The sequence below is a fragment of the Microchirus variegatus genome (assembly GCF_963457635.1).
Source record: "Microchirus variegatus genome assembly, chromosome: 11".
Classification (NCBI taxonomy): domain Eukaryota; kingdom Metazoa; phylum Chordata; class Actinopteri; order Pleuronectiformes; family Soleidae; genus Microchirus; species Microchirus variegatus.
Window position 1 is genome coordinate 16,071,538 of NC_139812.1, and position 21,490 is coordinate 16,093,027.

Genomic DNA, 21,490 nt, shown 5'->3' on the forward strand with positions numbered 1-21,490 from the left:
TATGACCCATTTACACACTTGTAGTGCAGTTGGAAAACAACTCGTGTGCCCCCAACATCATGACAGAGGGGAATCAAGAACAAGTTATCCGAGACCTTTGTGGAGAGGAAAACAGATTTGTCAGGACAGGTAATGCTAATTGACACAGTCTCTCACGCCTCCATTCTCCAGGAGACTCAGTCACCATTGACAGATGATAGCAGAGCAGGGAGGTTGGGTGTAACAGGGGTGCGCAGGGGTACCTTAGACGCTTGGAAAGAAAAATGAGGCCTCACACTGCACTGACAGTCCAATCCCTCAGTCCAGCCCATTAGCCACAACAGAATTTCTGCACGAATAGTGTGTCGGGAGGTACCACCCATAAACAAACTAGTGCCCACCATGGGCCGTGAGGTCACCCGGCATGATAGAGGTTATTAAGTGCTGCCCCCGTTTGCACATCAATCATCGCCACGGTACCCAGGTATAAATGGATTATTCCTTCCACGGAGGAGACACCTCTCAATGTCTCACAAGATCAGTGCCAATAGTCCAACTACTTCAACTTAGAGAGGTCATTTTCTCTTTTTGTATCTCTGCTCTCCTGTCTTCCCTCCCATACATTTTCATGTCTCTTGCAGTCTTTTTTTTTTTTTTTTTTCTCCCTCACAGATCGTTCTTACACCTAGACACACACACACACACATGCATGCTCACACACAGGCAGAGACACTAACTCAAGCAAAGCCATAAACATAAAAATCTCATTTCATGAAGCATTGTTGACAGTTTAGCCCTTCCAGCCTCGTGGTGTTTATGTCATTGCCAGCGCTGAAAGACCACTTTCCAGGAGCATGGTAATGAACCGTACCGGTTCAGAGGCGTCTGCTGTGATCAATCGTAGCACGAAGCAAAGGGCTGACTCTACACAACAGGATAGCAAGGACATGAACTACTATTTCCTTGACAGGTGTCATCAGATGTGCATTTATAACCCTATCCTATCAGAACAATCAAAGGCCCTCAACACAAAAACACCACTGTGCTCCTTAGGATAAATTGCTGCTCCGTTTACTGCTTACCGCTTACCTTTGACTCATCTGTCTCTGTGATGGAGCTAAGGATTGTTGACAGAGGACTTTTAGCTCAGAGTGGCTATGTGAGATGTGGATATAATCCAGCCAAGCTCTCCCAGTATATCCACTCTGCCATTCCACTGTATTGTCTACTACTTCAAAGATGTCAAGGAGATTTTTTTTTTCCTTTAGCCAGCATCGTATTCTGGCTCTCTTCATCCCTGTCTGGGATTAGGAAATTTGTAGACATTCATGGCACTTTATCTCATGACAGTGATGCCTTCCTGCGAACCAGAAACGGCTCAGGCAAGTCCCCTCTTCTTTTAAACCCAGGGTATACATCAGTGAGCTTATAGCCCAGCTGGGAAAGGTACATGGTAGCAACATGCTGTATTAGCGGGCAGCAGAGTGTATGCTCAGAGGCAATGTGAACTCCATTTACCTTAGTCACACGTTATGCATTGTACTCAAAGCTAGACCTCCCTCTACCATTTTCATGGATGACGAGCCAAATGTAATGTATTGCCACAGGGCAACAGATTTAGGACTCTGAGAAACTTGGCTGAGCATTAAATGTTTGTGTATCATACACTTTTCTCAGTATTTTTTTAAAGGAGAAATATCTGTTGTTAATTTTAGCATGTAGGACAGAGCATGGCGCCACCTATGTGGAATGCTTTTTTCCCAAGGAAGGTCATCATCTGTTGTGCCACAGAGGGTGCTCTCTTTCTTCCCCTACCTCTTTCCTGTGCTTGTCTTCTTCACACAGTATCCTCCCCATCCCTCTTTGTCTCTGTCTCCTTCTGTGGGCTGCAAAGTCGGTCATGGTCACAGCCCTGCCATGTCCCAGTGTTCGTGTAGAAAGGAGCTCCAGGCAATTTGACACCAACTCTTTGGCATCTAGAGTCCTGGGGCACTACTCTGTCCTCCACCCGGGTCACCTCACCTCTCCTCTGGGCCTTAATGGGGTGACAACCCTCCCCCCCTCCCTTTCCAGAGGAGGCACTGCTGCCTTTAATTTCACAGCTGCAATACATAATAATGATTTTATCGTTGTGCACAAAGCACCATCAACTAATCTTCATTGTACTCATATATTTCAACATTCCCCCATCTCTTTTTGTACACTTATCTGAGCTGCAGTCGTTTTCTTCTTATGATTATTTTTTAATATACACAAATATTCCTTAACAAATATATTGGTTTAGATTAGAGAACACATATTCACCGTTAACTAAGCACTTATGAACATGCATATAAGTAGCATACTACCCCTTTAGTAGATATTAAGAATGTATTAACACTTTATAGAAAAATATTAATTCATGTCATAATAGAGGCAGAATAAGTTTATGTAGAATAAGCTTAATTATTACTAATAAAGTGCAAGTATGCTACTAATGTTAGTGAATATGTGTTCCCTAATGAAAAGTGTTACCAAAATATTTTTAAAAGATACATGTGGTGAAGAGTTTTTTTTTTTTTTTAAATCAGCCTAAAAATGTTTTATCTAAACTGAATGCTTTGGTTTTGTTATGTTTCCTATCACAGATGTCCAATGTTTACTGTGCCATTTCAAGACCCATCAGGAATTTACAAGTGCCAGACACCTCAGCCTCAGGCTATGTGCTAGTGTGAGGTAGACAGCTCATCAAAATGAATGACGAGTGTTGAGACATGAACTTGACCGACTGAGGAGAGGAGTTAGGACCACCGGTATGATTTCGCCTCCAGTGAAAAAAAGAAATATGTACTTTGTATTTCTTTTTCGAATTTGGCCAGACACAAGCCTCATAAAAAATGTGCTCAGAAAAAAAAAATGTGGAAATGGTGAAACCCAAAATAGCAGCATGCTGTTGTGGTGTTCTTTTCACAATATAAGCTCAGTCAGGAAAAACAAAAGTGGTGTGGTCTGCAGTATGTGTTTCCTATATATTTGCAAACAAACAAACCATGGGAATGCATCATAGCACAGACGTGTATTCCACTTGATGACTTACTGTACTACTCCTTGCTTTATCAGGCGAGGTAGCCATACTTCTCACTCCTTCTCACCACGGTAAAACACCTTAGCTGCACAAGTTTGTTCGGAAAAAGTATGAAATAGTTGCCATGTTGGCAAAAGCGAGAGCAATGGTCTTGCTTCTTCCTTAAAGCAAAAATTCCCCCTAAGGCAGAACACACATTTATATTATTTTTCCTGCGTTCCAGTTTAGAGGGTATTTTTGAACATGAGCTTCTTACTTTCTCAGATTCACAGACAGAGATATCTTTGATGAAAGCTGGGAGCTGCTTCATTATAAACTGAATATATGGGGTTTATTTTTGTGCTTCTTTATCCAAGAACATCCAAAGCCCCTTTAGTTTCTAATTTCATATACAATACTTGAAACTATATTCACTAACGGGATCGATAAAAGGTGATTTTAGGGCTGTCTTTTTTCCTTCATAATAACAAAGATCCTACGTGTCCTAGATCATAGGAATAAAATATGTGAATTCTGTTTTAAGATTAAGATTCCCCTTTTTATATAACTCACTGTGCTGATGTGGAGACATGGGTGTAATTCAACCTTTCATTTAAAAGCAAATTAAATTGAGTCATCCTGCTCGCATATTTTGTTCGTAATTATTGATTGGGGGCTTAAAAATAGTCGAATGATTGGAAGAACTGGGAACAACTGAAAAGACTTAATGGTTAAATAAATTATTCCATGTCTGAATTACCAAAAATCTAGCTGATATAACCCTGTATGTATGATACAGATCTTATATAAACACACAGTGCCACCTTCACGCTTTATTCACATGGCAAGTGCCTGAGTCTCCCTCTCCCTCTGTGGATGCTGTGTTCTGCCTGGTGATGAAGTAGAGGAGCCATCAGCAGAAATAACACTGCACCACCTGAGTCCTCATCAGTGGCACTGCGCTGCACATATCCCATCAGTGTGCCTCACCAAGACAAATCTCTCTGAGCCGTCCATATTCCCAGCATAAGATAGAGTCAGACCAAGCAGTGCGGGGGGACCCTGGAGGTCCTGATGCCAGCTCTCGACCTCCTGACAGATTACTTTACGACTAAACCCTCCACACTGCGAAAGAGGATAAAGAGGAGGTTGTTGAGGGCAGAAGACAAAAATAAAACTCGGACTATTTATGCTTTTTGGCAAACGTGACCATATAAAACAGTCCGCTCACTTCTCAGGTGTGTTCTAAAGTCCCTCGATTGTGTCATCAACAGTGCGGTGATTACTGTGACCTGCAGTGGTGGAGGAAAAAGGCTGTGTGTTTTTTAAAAAACATTTTTGAACATGCAGTGCTTGGCCACGCTGACAGGGACAGAGACGCACACTTAGAGGAGATGTTAGTAGAGGTGAAAGAGACAAATGATGAGAAAGAACTGTCGATTCACTTGAGCTGCTGCTGTTGACCTTGGGCTAGTCATGTTACCGCTGAGCAGAGTTCTTTTGGCGAGCTGCCCCCAGCAGCACTGACCCTTTTATTCAGTGTCCCATCCTTTTTTTTTTTTTTACTGTTTACCACCTTCCTTGCGTTTATCTTTTCCCTCTGGCTCTATAGCTAACCTCCTTTCACCCTCTCTCTTCTTTTCAGACTTGCTATGATTAATAGGTATGATTCTTAAATCAATAGAGCATTTGTAGAAACTCCACACAGAATAGATTGATTAAATGTACTCAATGGCATCTAACCACTGCAAGTGACCAGAATATCATATCACAATGATGAAGGCCTGTTTTTTTTTTTTGTTTTTTTTTTACATTTTGCCTTGTAAAAGCACAAAAGTAAGTTACCCTCTAACCCTCTTTAACAATTTACAAATTTGTGCGATTTATTTATGTGCTTGCGTCTGTAACACTTCTTTCCCATCATGTATGCTCTTTCCTAACAGCTGTTCCTGGTCTCCATGGATCTCGTTTCCTTCTTTTCTTTGTCTTGCGCACATCTGTTTGTCTACTTTACTTGATGTGTGAGTTGAAGTGTCGGTATACACCTGCATATGTGTGCAAACAGTTTTCAAAAAAGGAAACATCACCAGACAAAGTGATATCACTGAAGGAGTTAAGTGTGTTTTGGAGACAAGAGGAATTAGGTGACCTGCAAACTGATTTGGCATGCTGGATTAGGTTCTGAGCGTACAGCTCTCAGGGCAGCTTTTGAAGTGCAGGAGCCGTGAACGGGCAAACGCACTGTCTGCAGATACTGCCGAACAGAGCCGTAAGGAGCAGACGGGCAGTCATCGCTGACTGGTATGCGGCTCACATCTCGCTTCTACCAGAGCTTGAACAGGAGCTCAGCCGATCGCTCTGTAAAACTTAGACAGGGAGAAAGAGAGCGAGAGAGAACAACAATAGTCAGAATTGTGAATGAGGTGAACCCACAGTACATCTTCACTGCCATCGCAGTTGATTCAATGGATTTGTAGAAACGTTATGGAGAGGCTTTTGACAGCAGTTGGTCTGAAATGAAAGAGTACTGGAAATGTTAGGCTAGACCTTTGTGGCTTTTTTTTTTATTTTGTATTATAACATCTGACTTAAAGGGTAGAGGTCGCCGCAGTACTTGTAAGCCAGTTTCATAGGTCATAGATTGTTATAGTCGTACCAAAGAAAAACAGTTGAGGATATAACAACCAACAGGTTACAACTTTGGCCTTTGTATCAGTTGATGTGGGTTGAGATTGAGGTCTTGACCTCTGTCGTTAGAGGAAGACGGTGTCTGTTGCAACCCATGGTTCTTTGTGGAAGTCAATGGTAAGAAAATAGAAGAGCATTTACTTTGTCGGTCACAACTGGAAAAATGGGCTATATTTGTCTGATGTTTCCTTTAACTCGTAGCTTTGCGCAAGGCATGCAGTTATACTTGTAATGCAGCTTCAAACTCACTCCAGTAATTATATGTATGATTATGTTATTTATTTGTAAAATCCTGTTATCTATGGAGATATCAGTTTGTCTTTCTGTTCATGTGTTTGTTAATGTCTCCCTTTTGTTTACACTATTAAAGGGGACATATGGGGTTAGGGTTAAAATCAACTTTTTAAATCATTTAAATCAGGACTCTGGAGGTCCTATCAGTCGCCAAAGTGTGAAAAAAGATGACTCACTCATATGTTTGTGGTCCTCCTCAGTCTAAGTACAGGAGATAAAACGTGCAATGTTGACTGGGACGCCACAATGCGCCAAATTCCTGGAATTGTTGTCTCGCGGAGCTCCGCTTTGTCTGTAAAACACGCGAGAGTGCTGGCGAAGGCAACAGTATCTGAAAACCGGAAGTCTGCATAGTCCTTGGCTCCACAGTGCAGCACAGAGTTCTACACAAACTTCCAGCCTCAGAGGATTTATTTGTCGAGTGGATACATGTTATATATGACGGCAATGTGCCTGCTAGAGCCTGCAAATTATCACTTTTCCAAATGCTAACTGCTGTTAGCTCCCAGTAGCTTCTTTGGCTGATGTCATTTCATGCACTTTAAGTTTTGTTTTACTTTTTTTTAAGGTGGATCTAAAGAGATACTACAAATCAGAGTGTTCTGAAAAGGGCTGTTTTGACAGGGTGATTGAACTGCTGTGGTACTTCATCCTTCATCCTTTCTGGTATTTTGACCAAAGCATGTCACAGACATGTGCATCACGACACCAGGGAACTAGGTTAACTTGGAGAAATAGGGTATAATATGACCCCTTTAATTACTCTCTGTCTCTCTCTGCACTAGGCTTCCCGAATGACCCGGCAGCTGACATCGCTCTGAAAACAGTAAAAAGCTGGATTGAAGATAATTCTGATACGGTAAGACATCATGCATATTCAAACCAAACAACTGTCAGTCCCAAGCCGACAATGCATTTGTGCATGCTCTACCTGTTTTCTGATTTTGTTGATTTGCTGTGAGTGCAGACCATTGGACCAGAGCAAAAAACACTGAGCCATTAATTTGAACGCATCTCTGTGTAAGACTTGTCCATCTGCCTCGCTTGATCAATCATTTAGTTTGTGCTCTGCATGCATATCAAATTAAAAGCCAGTCTGAGACTAATCGGGCCTTAAATGGTCTGTTGTCTGTTTAATTGGTCTATGCTGGGGAGTGTTATTAAACCCAGAAGAACAGAAATGCATCAGATGAAATAATCTGGAATTGGTTTTGTTTAAAATTAATAATGACCATGCCTCCGAGGAAATGAAAATCCAAAGATTTTCCAAAATGCATTTACCACCAAAATGTATTTTGGGGAAAAAAAAAACGCAACCAACACAATGGTAAAAACTAACACACAGATAATCATCTTCAATTTTAGTTAATAAAAAATAGGAATGATTTGAAATAACCACAAAGAGACTTAATATACCCATCTCCCCTGTGGGTAATGGCTGTGAACATGTTCATTTCAAAGCCACTTCTGATGTAGATTGAGCAGCACACTGTTGTATAAGAGTCTTTACCAGAGTGAAGCCATCATGACAGCCTGGGTATCCACAAAGTGAGGGAAACAAACTCTAGTGTGCGTGTTTAAGAAACATTATTAATGTAATTAAATAAGCGATTAAATTTGCGTTGCGAATATTCAATGTATGATACCCTTATACTGTATATGACTTTCTTGTCATGTCTCAGCACTAATGCTATGATAGATGATGACCAAATTGAAGCTAGGGCTAAGTTTAACGCACAACATTATAACCACTTACTGAATTTAATGTTGTGAATTATCTCTTTATGTAATATGCATTAAAATTATATGTACCACAGTGGTACATTTTCATTAAAGGTTCATGGACGTTTTTGTCCAGTTGTACAGGTGGTTGTTTGATACTGTACAGAACATTGGTGTTTGAGTCATTTAGTGATGGTGACCTTCAAGGGTCACCTCTGTTTACTCTGTCGCTGTTTATACCTGTCACTGTGGATTGTGGTGTTTTTAAAGCTCACAGCTTGAAGTGCTACAACATCCCTCAGCTGGTTTTGGTGGTGTTGTGAACAGACAGCCAAATGATATTGAGCTCCAGGATGACTTTGCCATTGATGTGTTATGTTTACAGCTTCTTTCTCTACCGGCTCATTGCTGTAACCTCTTCTTGGGAAATCCATCAACACTTTGTGTGTATACCTTATTGCTGATGGTAAATAAGAAAAAAAGAAACTGTGGCTTTGTTGTTCCACATCCAAGATTGCTACTTTCCGCACAGTAGCTACACTTTCGTAGAGACGAGAGACAGTTTTGTTCCATGCTGACTGACGGCTATTTCTGGTTTGGCTGGATCAAGTGGAATATATTACCATTTAATGGAGAGGGGCAGACGTCGATGGAGGGAGGCTTCCCTTGGATACTGTTTGCCAAAACTAAAACTCTGCCAATACAAGCTGTGGTTTCTCAGCTTTCTCGGACTAGCTTTTAACAACTTCAGAGCAAAGCAGTATTTCCTGCACAAAATCTTCTAATCAAACCACAGAATGACAAACTGGGCAAAAGGTCTTCGCTCAAATCTATGACTACATTCACTTGGTGAATAGTTACACTTGATACCTGAAACAGCTTATGAAAAAGGATAAACTATGTGAAGAATGTGCTTTTAATCATGTCAGTTTAGGTTTTATGAGTCAGAGGTAAGGTATTTGAGAAGAATATTAATACATATTCAAAATAAATGTATAATGCCTGCAGGGAGGGCATGCTGCGTTTAATGTCGCTTTCATTTGCACATTAAATGTTAAGATGAATGCTTACTGCCTTGTTTGACATGTTTAGAAAACCAATTCATCACTGCACATTTACTCAATTGACACACCCAGTGTCAACATGATTAATAGCTGACATGTTGCTGTTTCAGGCTGTGTCAACTCATAGAAAATTCATCAGCTGACAATTGTTAACTACGCAATCTTGTCTTACACCAGTCAATAAAGACAGTCATAAAGAAGGCCTTGAATGAGAAGTTTTATACTATCTGTTGTTTGCCATACAATCAAAAGGCTTGCAAAATTGCAGTATTGCTGCGGTAGTTTATATCACAAATTGTACACAGCTTTCCCCGATACATGGAGAGAATGAAAGGTTTGAAGGCTGGATTATCATGCATAGAACAATAGGACTAGATTGCTCTACGCGCTCACCTCTGGCTCTGTGGAGCCTATGTTGTGGGCGTCCACAGAGGCGAATCATTTCAGGGCCATGATAAGGGCTCTGCTTTGAGGAAGATTATGTGCTATTGTGGTTGAATTTCAGTAAAATGGGCTGGCTGTGGATCTAACACACTGGGGTGGCAGAGTACAGGACCCCACATCACCCATCTCCTCCCCCTCAGACACACTGACAACAAAGCATTGTCTGTTTATGTCCATCTGTTTGTATCTGTGCATGTGTGTCATCCTGATCGAGAAGCATGCGAATATGGCAGGTTGTTGCAGTCGCAAAAATGCCAATTGAACTGTAATTGTCCACTGATTGAAAGAGCAGTGACACTTTGTGTGTATGTGTTAGAGAGAGAGAACGTGAGAGATGGGGATGGATGCTGTGATTGATTAGCAGTGAGTTTATCTCTCAGGCCCCAGCACACTTCTAGCCCCGATGCACTCACCAGTGTATAAAGGACACCAGTGCCAGCGTGAAATTTACCCTTAAAAGCATCTCTACTTCCCTTGTGGAAGAATAAACAGCCTTGCTGTGGCCAGAGAGGGCAGATGCTTTAATCTAGAGAGACGACAGCCCAAGAATGGTCCTTCAGATCACATAGATGAAAGAATATTGGAGGTCATCCTCAGTGTTCTTGTATCTGCCACACAAATAAAAGACATCGAATATGTGGGTATTATGTAAACAAGACAGCAGGGGACTCTAATGTCTTCAAAAATCTATAAATGAATGCAGGCATGTCCCACAAAACCAGTCTTCCGTAATGTGTTTCCTCCTGGTCACAGGCTGCTCACCTCTCCACTTATTTGGCTTTGGATTATTTCTCATTTTCAGATCTAATTTGGTTTAATTCAAACTTGCATAGGTTTAATCTGCAGTTGAAAAATGCGGTCTGACACTCTATTTGGCTGCGGCGGATGTGCTCTGGATGGCCAAGCTTTTTAATGAAGCGTTTCGAGGGGCCAGGGAGCCAAGCATTACTGACACAGACTGAACACTTGAGACACATTCAAAGTCAATAATAAGCTCTGCTGCACTGCTCAGGAAAAAAAATTGATGTGTAGAGATTTCACCTTTCAACATCACTCTGCTTTGGGTTTTAGTATTAAGCACTTTGCTGTGCAGATGACGCTCACAAAACAGCTGTTTACATCCCGTTTTCCTCCTCTGTGAATGATCTGTTTACCTTCGTTGCATTTGTCGTTGAAGACACCTGATAATACATTTCATTTTAAGCCAAGACTGGAGATTTCACAGTGATTTGTGACAAATGTCAGATGACTATTAGGAATGCAAACAGTAGTGGTGTGTGTGTTTCGTATGATTGTGTTATTCTGTGTTAATGAATGTCTCTTTAGAAGGCTAGATATTGAAATGACAACAATGATGTGTCAATCGTCATTCAGTTCAGTGAGATGGATGCTTGCTCTTTTTAACAGTTCATGTAAATGTGAATTATTTTTGTGTATTGGGACCAGCTTTATCTCACAGGCATGGCAAGCAGAATGTTAACTATATTTGTGGTATAACCCTACTTTACATGCACATGGTAGTTCAAATTGTAGTTTGTGCCTTGTCCAGAAGACATTTAACTTATCATTTCACATCAAAGGTCTGAGTGCATGTTATTTACACACAGTTATTTTTGATGTACATGTACTCAGATTTAAATTGAATTGCACCAGAAAATTTACTTCTGAAGGATGTGTAAACATGGCTGCTGGAGAAAACCAGGCATAATATTTAGGATCAAGGTCAAACACTTCCATCTTTTTTTCATCAAACCAAGAATTGTGTTTTTATTATGTGTTGTAGTGACTGTCTAAGCAGACTCACCACCCAAATTCCTAGTTTGTGAAGGCCACAAGACAATCAAGGTGGAAAAACATCTCAAAGGCACGGAAACACCATAAACACACACACACACACGTTACTTTCTATACTTTATATAACAAGATAACCAATTAGAGTGTGAACTGTAAACTTAGCTCAAAGTGATGAAAAAACTACTCTGTTGGAGTACTGACAGCTATTGGAACAGAAACTAACACCAACTGGGGCGGTACTTCAGCTGTCTTTTACTGTGTTACTTCTTCATGATGTCATGATGTTCTAGTATTTAATGAAGAGCATTTGCCAAGTGTTGCATCTGTGGCCAAGAGAGGCACAAATTTGCTCCACGCGAGCCTCAAGGATCCTGATGTGCTGCTGATGGCTTGTGCAACTGGCACCGTGTTCAAAGCCAGCATTGGTCTTTTGAAGTCAATGTCTACCCCTTTGAATCATCTGCTGTGTCTGAGAGCTTCATGGAGGAGATACGGCCATATCGGGAGCTGAGAGCATGACTAAACACTTGGCTCTGCATCCACTTACTGAATTGTTCTGTGTGAATGGAGACACATTGTTTGACCTCAGAGAGCCATATCCTCTCTCTGCTCTGTCAGGCACCTGCAGATTTGGCGAAATAATTGTGTGTATGAATGCTTTATTAGTTTTCTCTGTCGGTGAATTATTTTTTTGGCACCAATGTATGCCATGTAGTCTAATACATTAGTGGCAGCCATTTGGCCCAAGGCAGCAGAATGAGGATTTTATGACTTTTATGATCTGAGGGTTTTATTATCATGCTCAATCTGGATAATATGATGTGTGCTCTTTGATTCCCTTTATCCCAGGTTGGTTTAGTTAGTAGTTTTATTTCTTAAGATTATTGGAATTCACGTCCTAATTATTGAATACACTTGTGGAAGTTATTTCTTCAACATATTTGACTACTACCGGTTGTTATTTGCAGTGAGAAAAGCAGTTTCGATTAATTGCCCTGCCGTCAAGGGTTATGTTTATTATGATCACCAAATGTGACAATATTCTCAGTGTTCATTCAAGTGACTTGATTAAAATTCATCATGCTGTCTTGTCCAAAAGCCAAGGTGTTGCTTTACTCTTGATAACTGCATAATGATCACCAGTAACCATTATGGGTGTTGTTGAGGACTGCAAAGCCACTTGCAATACCACATGTAAAATATGATGCACAGATCGTCTCCTTTGTGCCACGCCCACCTCTAAGCACAGACGCCCGTTCTCTGAGATGTGATGCACTGAGTTCTCTCTGTTCGCACAGATACAGTAGTCCCACCTCTATACTTACTATGCTGGAATAAGCTATCTTAATGACATGCTAATTGGTTTAGCGTAGCGGAGATAGTGTTAGGCTGGGACACCGCGATAAAGCAAGAGTGGCTTTAGCTGAAGTGATTCCAAAAAGGGCAGGAGACTCTTGAAACTTCATCCTGCTCACCTTCACTGTGGAGGTGTTTTGTGTGTGTGTGTGTGTGTTGTATTTGCATGTTCATATTGTTTAGTATGTACACTCTTGTACATCGCACAAGCTCATTTCACTGTTCAGACAGTTCAGACACACACACACACACACAACTCGTCTTGCGCTGTCACAAAAACATTCATCATAGTCATTAATTATGCAGTCCGTCTAAGGCCTGCAGAAACAGATAGTGATGAAAAACATTATGACCACTATACCGCCCCCTCTCACCCACTTGTGCTAACAGTGAGCCGTAAAGTTTGGGGACACAGAAATGACCTTGGTTAATATAGCTATCATAATGAATTGCATATTTACAATTACAGCTTAAAAATAACACAATTGTATTGTTTAATGATTTGTCCATGTAAGTTTATATGACCATGAAATTTCAATGATACTTCAGTGGTCACGTTGCCACCATAAGACCCAATTAACAGATAGATTCCGTATAGCAGTATGATTAAAACCTACTGATCAGAAAGTAGTGGTTGATGTTTAGTCTTTAACTTTTTCCATCACCTAATGCTTTATTTTGTTCTCCTCCAAAGCAATATTTTCCACAAACAAAAGCGATGTCAATATCATGCAAAATAAATGAGAGGTTGAGAGTCCCATCTTGCTGTTCTTAAAAACATATTTGTTACAGTTACAGAAGGAAATACCTTTAAAATACTATGTTTAAGGTTAAGGTACGATTTGTTTCATCCACTGTGGGGCAATGGACTGTGAAATAATTAAAGGCAATGCTTCAGCAACAAAAAAAAAAAAGTTCAACTTTGCTGTTCCAATATTTGTACCTGCCTGAGGTCACTATTCGTGCAGTGGCAGCCTCTCTCACCATTCGCAGTTGGTCATTATTTCCAACCCCATCAACAGACTTGCTTACACTGTGAGTATTGGGCTCCAGTGCTACAGGCCTCACTGTGTCTGTTTATGGGCAACCTGTCTCACAAAATAATGTCCCCACAACAGCTTTAAGTGCATTCTTGAAACTTGCTTCATAAGGAATTAAAATGTTTTTTTTTCTTCTTCATATCACAATAGCAGTGTAGTTTGGCAGTATTTGAGGCGAAATTCTTGCATGGAGGTGGAGGGGAAGGTGGTGGTGGCTATAGACCAAATTATGCGAGTTCTTTGTGGTTGTTGACTCTATAAGCTGTGATCTTTTTCTAGCCCTAACCAGGTGCTTTTTGTGCCTTAACCTAACAGTTAAATATGATTGTGTAATATGCATGTTTGTAGACATACACTATGTTCCTTGCAAAAAAAAAAAGCAGTTAGGATATGTGTGTGGAAAATTTATGAGACAGGTTTGGTATCGGGATAAGAAATGCATGACCTCATTGCCACCGATGTTGTAGGACAGAGGATCAGTTCAGCGAAGAGGGGCAGAGACAGCCACTGTCGTAGCACGATTACCGACATGTTATTAAGGGGAATTGGACGTATCTCGCTATCTCAAAGTGGAATCAAATCACCCTCAATGCCAGGCTTCAGGCAGTGATGCATTTGAAAGTCAGTCTTTTATTTCCAAGCATAAAGCATAGCAGCAATTTTCCCATAGTTAAAGGGCTAAGAAGGTCCAATATTTGCATCTGTCATGGCACCATATGTCAAAAAAAAAAAAAAGATTTTGCTTGTGCTCCTAGTCTCTTGCCTTTCCCAAAAGATTCTTCAAAATATATAACAAACTATCAAACCATTGAAAGTGTACAGAAAGCTTAAAGGATGAGCTAAAATGAGACAAATATCACAACTGTGAAAGGGTATGAATTATCTTCCAAGTTGTGTAAAGGTTAAAGCTGTGGTTTGGGTTTAAGTCATACTGAGTTCTGAACGACTAATCCCTAATGGTGGTTTGCTTAACCTGAGAGGGCGTTCTGCTGAGCTGGAGGAGGAGAGGTGTTTTGTAGGTCAATGTGCATCATTAACATGAATGATTATGAACCCACAGAAAGTATCTATTGCAGCCCCAAACTTTCCATTACCGCGTCTACCGATGCCTTAAATTGTTGTCAGTGTTTGCCTGGTATCTTCTACTTTACCATTGATCTTCACAGTGCTGGCTGACAAGTATGTTGTGGCTCTGTGGGGCACAGCCAGCCAGTATAGTATGGTTGGAGTGGTACATGTTGTATCTCAACAGGGCATCATAGATGAGGCTGGGCACTGGGGTCAGCAACATGATAGAGCAGGCTTATATAACAGGAGGTGCTCTCTGTGTGAAGGCTGTGGGGTTACATTTTTGGAAAGTTGGTAAAGCAATAGGCAGTGGTGACAAGGTCTAATGACAGCCAAGTGTGTTTATTCAGCATTAATATGCAAATGCAAGAATAAACAACTAAGCCACTTACTTTTTGTGATGCTGGTAATGGCTATTTATGTTCACAGTTTGACCCAAGCTTGAACCTCCATCAGAGCTGTCTCCTCTTTACCTTGTGCAGTGGTCCTGGACTAGATGCTATCTGCTGTATCCCGTAGGCTGTCTGAAGTAATCAAAGGAGGGCAGCATTAATTGCTTGACCCTGGCACGAAGCCAGGTGGTCTGGGATGGGTCTTCACTTGCCTGGGGAAAGGTCGCCCCTCAACATCTCATGGTTGAACCTCCATTTATTTTTTTGTCCCTTCACCTTCTGCCACAACAAAGCACCAGGAAGTTACTGTGCATTCTCTAAAGGGATGCTGCAAAGTCACCCCAACCAGATGTCCATCTTATTTTCTGAGCAGCAATGCACCTAACCTCATTGGGTAATAACATTCCATTTGAAATAATAGCTAGAATTGGAAGTGGCCTTTCCCGCTTTCCATAAACCTTTTTCAGACAATGGTTCCATTCCTATTATACAACGTCTGTCTCTATACCCCGGCATAAACATCTTAGAAGGTGCTGTTCTGTGAAGGGCAGGAGTTTGTCTGACTTATGGCTGATACATTCATCAAGCTTGTGCCAAGCCAATATCACACTGTCAGAAGGGACCATGTGGCATTCTATCACCATAAGAGGCTGTGACAGAACAAGTCCTTTTCCATTACACTCTCTCAGGGCAATCTCTGATATTGCCTCCCTGCTCCCCTGTAATGCTGTTCATTTCAGTATTGGCACTGGTGGATTCCATATTGCTGGGTGTCCCTCTCACACCCTCTAATGGGTGCGAGCCTACTTAATTTTGAGCATTACCATGTAAGTAATGTCTTCAGAGTGTGGAGCTGCTCCCCTTCAATTTTATTTTCAAATAACTGTGCGCCGTATGAATGGTCCATATTTATTGTATATCATTTCCTATATTTCAATGTGAAATATTTTAAAGGGGGGGTAATAAACTGCATTTCTATTTCAAATCGATAAATGGGCCTACATAAATTCCTTTTCTCTCACCTGCTTTTTCATTACAGGCAAACTGCAGTGCAGGACTTGAGGTCCTTCAATCTGTAATTGCCTGAATTCTTCTTTCTAACTTAATAGTCTGAAAAAGGTTCCTCTTTATACCAGACATATTAAAAAGAGCAATTGATGCACACTCTTCCCTATCACTCTACATTCATGGCATCACCTATTTTTATTTTTTTATTCAGTGGAGGCCATTAGGAGTTAGCTGTTGTCCTGTAGAGTGGCCCTCACTACACTCCTGTGTTTTTCTAGCCTGAAGCACTGACTTACTATTTATGTACTAAACTTTGACAGTTCACCAGAGTCTGTCCCTGGTCAGCCAGCATAGCTGAAGCTGTGTTGCTGTGAAGTCTTCACAAGGTTGACTGGAGTAGAAATGGTGTCCTGTACAAGCTCGTTTCTTTAACTGAAACACTCAGTGGGGTTTATGTATGGATTTATATAATTTAAACACTGTTCTCATGGGTGCTGAATTAAAAAAACGAAAGTCATCAGAATAAATTAGGCCACAGTTTTGTGATTAAATAACGGTTTCTGTGATGTTCACATTACAGAGGGCTTTATATGAGAGTTCCTTTTTTCCCAAAAGCTTTGATCAACATCTAATCTAATCTGAAGGATACAGAGCCGAAGTATTCTGGCAAATCTGGTATGTTTCTCTGCCTTTGATGCAGAATTATTCTAATTTCTCATCCAAAGAGGGCAAACCTCAAACTGAACACGCAAAGAAGGAGGTTATGCTGTGAATATCCGTTCTCCAGTGGGAACTCTATTGATTTTCTTTTTGCCTTTCTGGCAATAGGATTTTTCAGCACTTTGATGCTCGGTTTCTTGACAGATTTTTTTTTCAGTCAGTCTTACTTACAAAACTGAGAAGTTTGGTTGTGTAAGTTGAATGATGATTACTTTTTCCTTGTTCCTGTGGTCCATTAATTCAAGATGGCAGAACGCCATTTCTCAGTCATTTTGGAAATATGGCAGAAACTAAAATAAAGATGAAATGCTACAGCTCAGTTGAATTAATGAATCCAAATAAACTCTTTCACAACCTGTGAGGAAGATGTATTAATTGTTTTGCAGAGGCTTTGAATTAATTATTTTCAACAATGATTTGTATATGATAATTCTTAAAGACACTTGTTCTTTTTTTTATTACAATCAAAATGTTTTTTTTGTCTTTCTGGCAAGAGTAATGCAGAAACGAGCGTGTTCACTGTTATTGCTGTAAATTTTTGTCCTGTTAAATGAGAGGATCGTGCTATGGCTGTAAAATAACCAGCTTTAGATAAAGCAGGTTTATCATGACAAACAAAGGCAGTCGAAATAAATACACTGTGCTGAGCCAAATGGATTAATGAGTAATCTTGGATGTACTGATTATCATACTGATACTGAGCATTGAAATATTAATTCATTAACGTTGCCTCTGGCACCCACATACATCAGGTTAAAACCTATATTATCAAGAGTAATGATTGTAGTTACTGTGTCAGTGTTTGATTATAACATAACTGAGAAGTATAATCAGTCATCCAATGTTGTTAGGGAAGTGTCGTGGGGATCTCTGTCAATAGGCTGCTGTTGTTTATGAGTCTCCCACTGGTCAACAGGCGTCTTAATGCAATCCGATGAAATACTGTATACTGGCTCCTGGCAGAGAAGCTGAATGCAGCCTGTGTTGTAGTTCAAAGCATTACAATTATTAAGTGATCAGCCAGGCTTTCACACTCGCAGCCAAGCTCTTGGTCTGATGTTGTCCTGTATGGGATGTAATGAAGATAGACAGATTGTTTGTTTGAGTCATGACCTTCAGAGCACTGAGAGTGCACTTGAGCTTGCTTCATTTTTCAAACACTGTTTGGTTTTGTGTGTTTTTTCTTTCCTCTGCATCTGCGATATAATCTCTTTGCATATACTGTAGTATCGTTGGATGCTTTCAGAGCGTGTTGTTTATGTGAGCCTTTAAAAGACGACGATAACAAAGACGTTTGTGTCTGCCTCTGTACGAGCAAACTGAATGGCATGTAAGTATTGACCACTGTGTAGCAGCAACATCTTTTCATCTTTTGTCTGACAGACAGATTGTGAGAAGGCTGTACGTTTTTTCGCCATCTCTCAACACGACCTGATAAGACCCCATTCATCCCCTTCTCCCTTCATCAGCGGGCCAGGGGTTGGACCATAACCAGATTCAACCTGTCACGTCTGCTAAGACTTCAGATGTGCTACTGTCTAAACATTCCTCTGACAGCATAGTCTGTGGCAGCTCGTGGTAGCTTGGCTTTAGCAGGGAGATGATTTCCTAATGGAGCTAATAAAGACATCTTTCAAAGTTGGGGTTGAGTATGGTATTTATTACCCTGGTATTTATTGATCTCGATTTGCACACGTAGTCGATTCGAAAATGGTTTCGAGTTAGCACGGCGTCGCTTTGAGTGCTACTAACAAATCGTTTCTTTCTGAGTGCACGCTGTGGGCCCGTGTTGTTGGCCTGAATGAGCTCCGTCATCTGACAGCTTTGTGGTTTCTTCTGACAGAGCAGACTTATTTATGTCTTTCATCCTCCCTGTAGCCTCTGAAGGCCCGTGTTACAAACTGTGAAGACTGCGCAGCATTTGACAGGGTATCTGACTACAAAGCCCTCGCACTCCTCTTTGACTGGCAGCAGCCAACCTCCGTTTTCCACGTTTCTGCCCCCATCAAATCTGTCTCTTAGCACGTTCTTGACATGTCTAATGTACAGATTCTATGGTTGTATAATGAGATAACTACTATGACTGTACTTGGCTCTATAGATCAGCAGGGGATAATTCTAATTTAACTTTACAAATGTGTTTTTTTCATTGTAATTTTCTTTTGCTAAATCAAATAGATTCTATCATAATCTCAGTTTGTGTTGGCTGATATGGATATTAAGTGCAATATTTCAGACACCAACACTGTATTTGTTGAACTGTTTAATATTCCACGAATAATCATGCCACAACAGGGCTCTTAGATGGGACACTGAATTACTTAAAAATAATGAAATTAGTCTCACAGTCACACCTTCGTCTACCATTCATCTTGGGATTGCAAGTCCGGGGGGTGGGGGGGGAATTGTGAAATAGAAAATTAAAAAGAAAATTGAAAGAATTTCAATTAAGTAATTTGCTGAATTGGAGACAAAATGGCAGTGGTGTGGAAAAGGCTTTTAATCTTGGTGAGCCACCTCTTGTTCCATTAAGCTCATATCCCCTGCTTATCTCAGTAATCATTCCTCCCAATGCCAGTAGTCTTGATTTTTAATGAACCCATTATGTCCTGATTCAGTCCACTAGGACTGGTAGACACACCATACGCTTATGAAGTGGGCTGGAAACAATCAAAGTGCAATCAGGGCCTCATGATGATACCATGGCCCAGTTAGAGGTTGAAAAAAATTGCACAAGAAATGCCCACTGTGTCATTACAGAGGTCAAGCACTGCAGACCAGACCAAAAAAAAAATACTGTAAGAAAACTCTTATCGAATTCCTCTGCTTGTGGAATGAGGCATGGTTAGAATTGTCTATGTCAGGCTGTTTGCATCATTTCAATATCGTTAGTGGAAGACTGTCAGTGGCAGTGAGACAAGGTGGAATCATCTCTGTGACTTAAACGACACGACTACAAGACAGTAGTTCTGCACAAAACAGCACAAATAGAGAGTCGAGCTAAATGTAAACATCAGTTCAAATATAACAGTTTAGTGTGTTGTGTAGATAAACACAACACAGAGAATGTGATACTGCTGAAGAACATTGGTGGAGATGATGATGATGGGCTACTACTGGTTCAAGGTCAGGGGAAAAGCTTCATAATATTCTTTGATCAGAAAAAAAAGAAGCATTTTCTTAGTATTACCAATTGCTGAAATTCACGGCTGCATTTATTGGCAACATCCAAGAATCCATCCTTTGTTTGTCCACGTACTTTTGTCCTTTTCTGCCTCTTCACCTGTGGTCAAGGTCTGATCTCCTTTTTTCATCTGCAGCTCTGTGCTGCTGTGTGGGCTTGTAGCTCGCTTCAGCCAACCATGTGCAGTAAAAAGCAAAATGGATCCTATGTTTTATTCATTCAGCTGTTGTCTCAGCTGACTGTGTGCGTGTGTGTGATTGTGTGAGAACTACCTTTGTTACATACTGTGGTTTGGATGTGCAGTCACTATGGATTCCCTGCTCTGATTGAAAGAGATAACAATGGCAAACTACAAAAGGTTGTAGATGCTGTAGGTTTTACCGTGAAAAATAAAGCAGGTACTTTGATGACTTAAATCAATTGTTTTTACCTCATGGACATGCAGCTGCTGTTTGGTAGCTGAATGTATGTGTGTGTTCACAATATGTAATCCTCACACTATCTTTGGTATGGACATAAAAAGGAAGTATACTTTAACCTTTTGAAGTTTTTTTGTTTTTTTTCTAGTCATAGAACTGTTAATTATCAGAAGATGTCTCGATGAAGGGATTCTGGCTAATGCTGCCAGAAATAAATGAATTTGCGTTTGTTTCACTTTTCTCTGACCTTAACTGTATTTAAATATGTGAACTTCAACACTTAGTGGTGGTTAAATGTGTTCTGCGCTGTCGAGCCGTACTTGACCTTGTTGCCTTTTTACTGTTCCTATTTGTTCAGATTAATTCTATTTGAGTAGGAAGTAACTAATGAAAAATGGATTTTGCTATAACAATAAATCATGCATTATTGTTTAGCGCCATACACGGGGGATTTCAGTACAGCAGTGTTGCTGTAATATTATAATCTCAATTTTTTTTTATTTGAAAACAAACTTGATTTAGTCCTACTTAATGGAGTTGTGACAGAAACTAAAGCCATATCAAGATTTTTTCCGATGCAAAAAAGATGACTGGATGTGTTAAGTCATATTTTTTCACCCTCTCACTCTGTCAGCTCATACAGTTCCACATCAATACCTTTTTCTCTCCATTTGGGAAAATGACTTATAGACCACACTGCATGAGAGAATTTATTTATAGATTCAGAAAGGATCTTTGATCGTCTGGATTCGACAAGGCCTTTCATCGCATGTACAGTGTTCAAGCACGTGGTTCACTGGAGTGGTTATTTACTGTGCCACATATTGAGACTGATATGCTTTTCAGGCTGTGATAAGAAGTGGTGCTGTGCCTTTCCGTCATTATTCACGCTTCCCAATCGATTCTCCACTATCCCATCCAATTGGGTGACTTGACTTATATTCATAATTAAAGCTATCTAGATGCAAATCAGGAGAGTCAGAGGGCATATTGTGCTTTATGCATATCAAATTATACCATCCAATGATGTATCATTTTTTAATTTCTGTTGTAAATGCACACAAATAAAACATGCTCATACCCTCATACACACAAGAGCACTCCCATCTCATTTACCTTAGATTATTGTCATAAGGTTAAACAATCACAGCGATGATTAAGATTTAATGTAAATTGCGAATGTAATTACTTTTTTTATGTTAATGTTTTATTTTTTCTTGCCCATTTCCATCTGAAAACATTTAATCAGATTATGTCTAGAGGTTTCAAGGGGTT

General features: G+C 40.3%; 1 protein-coding gene across 1 annotated transcript in view; it reads left to right on the plus strand.

Annotated features, from left to right (window-relative positions):
- The window catches only part of macrod2 (mono-ADP ribosylhydrolase 2), a 390,893-nt gene that overhangs the window by 297,377 nt on the left and 72,026 nt on the right, over positions 1 to 21,490 (plus strand). Inside the window, exon 8 of the mRNA XM_083898062.1 lies at positions 6,790 to 6,863. Within this exon, the coding sequence (XP_083754188.1) occupies positions 6,790 to 6,863 (74 nt within the window). The remainder of the gene's footprint in view (positions 1 to 6,789; positions 6,864 to 21,490) is intronic.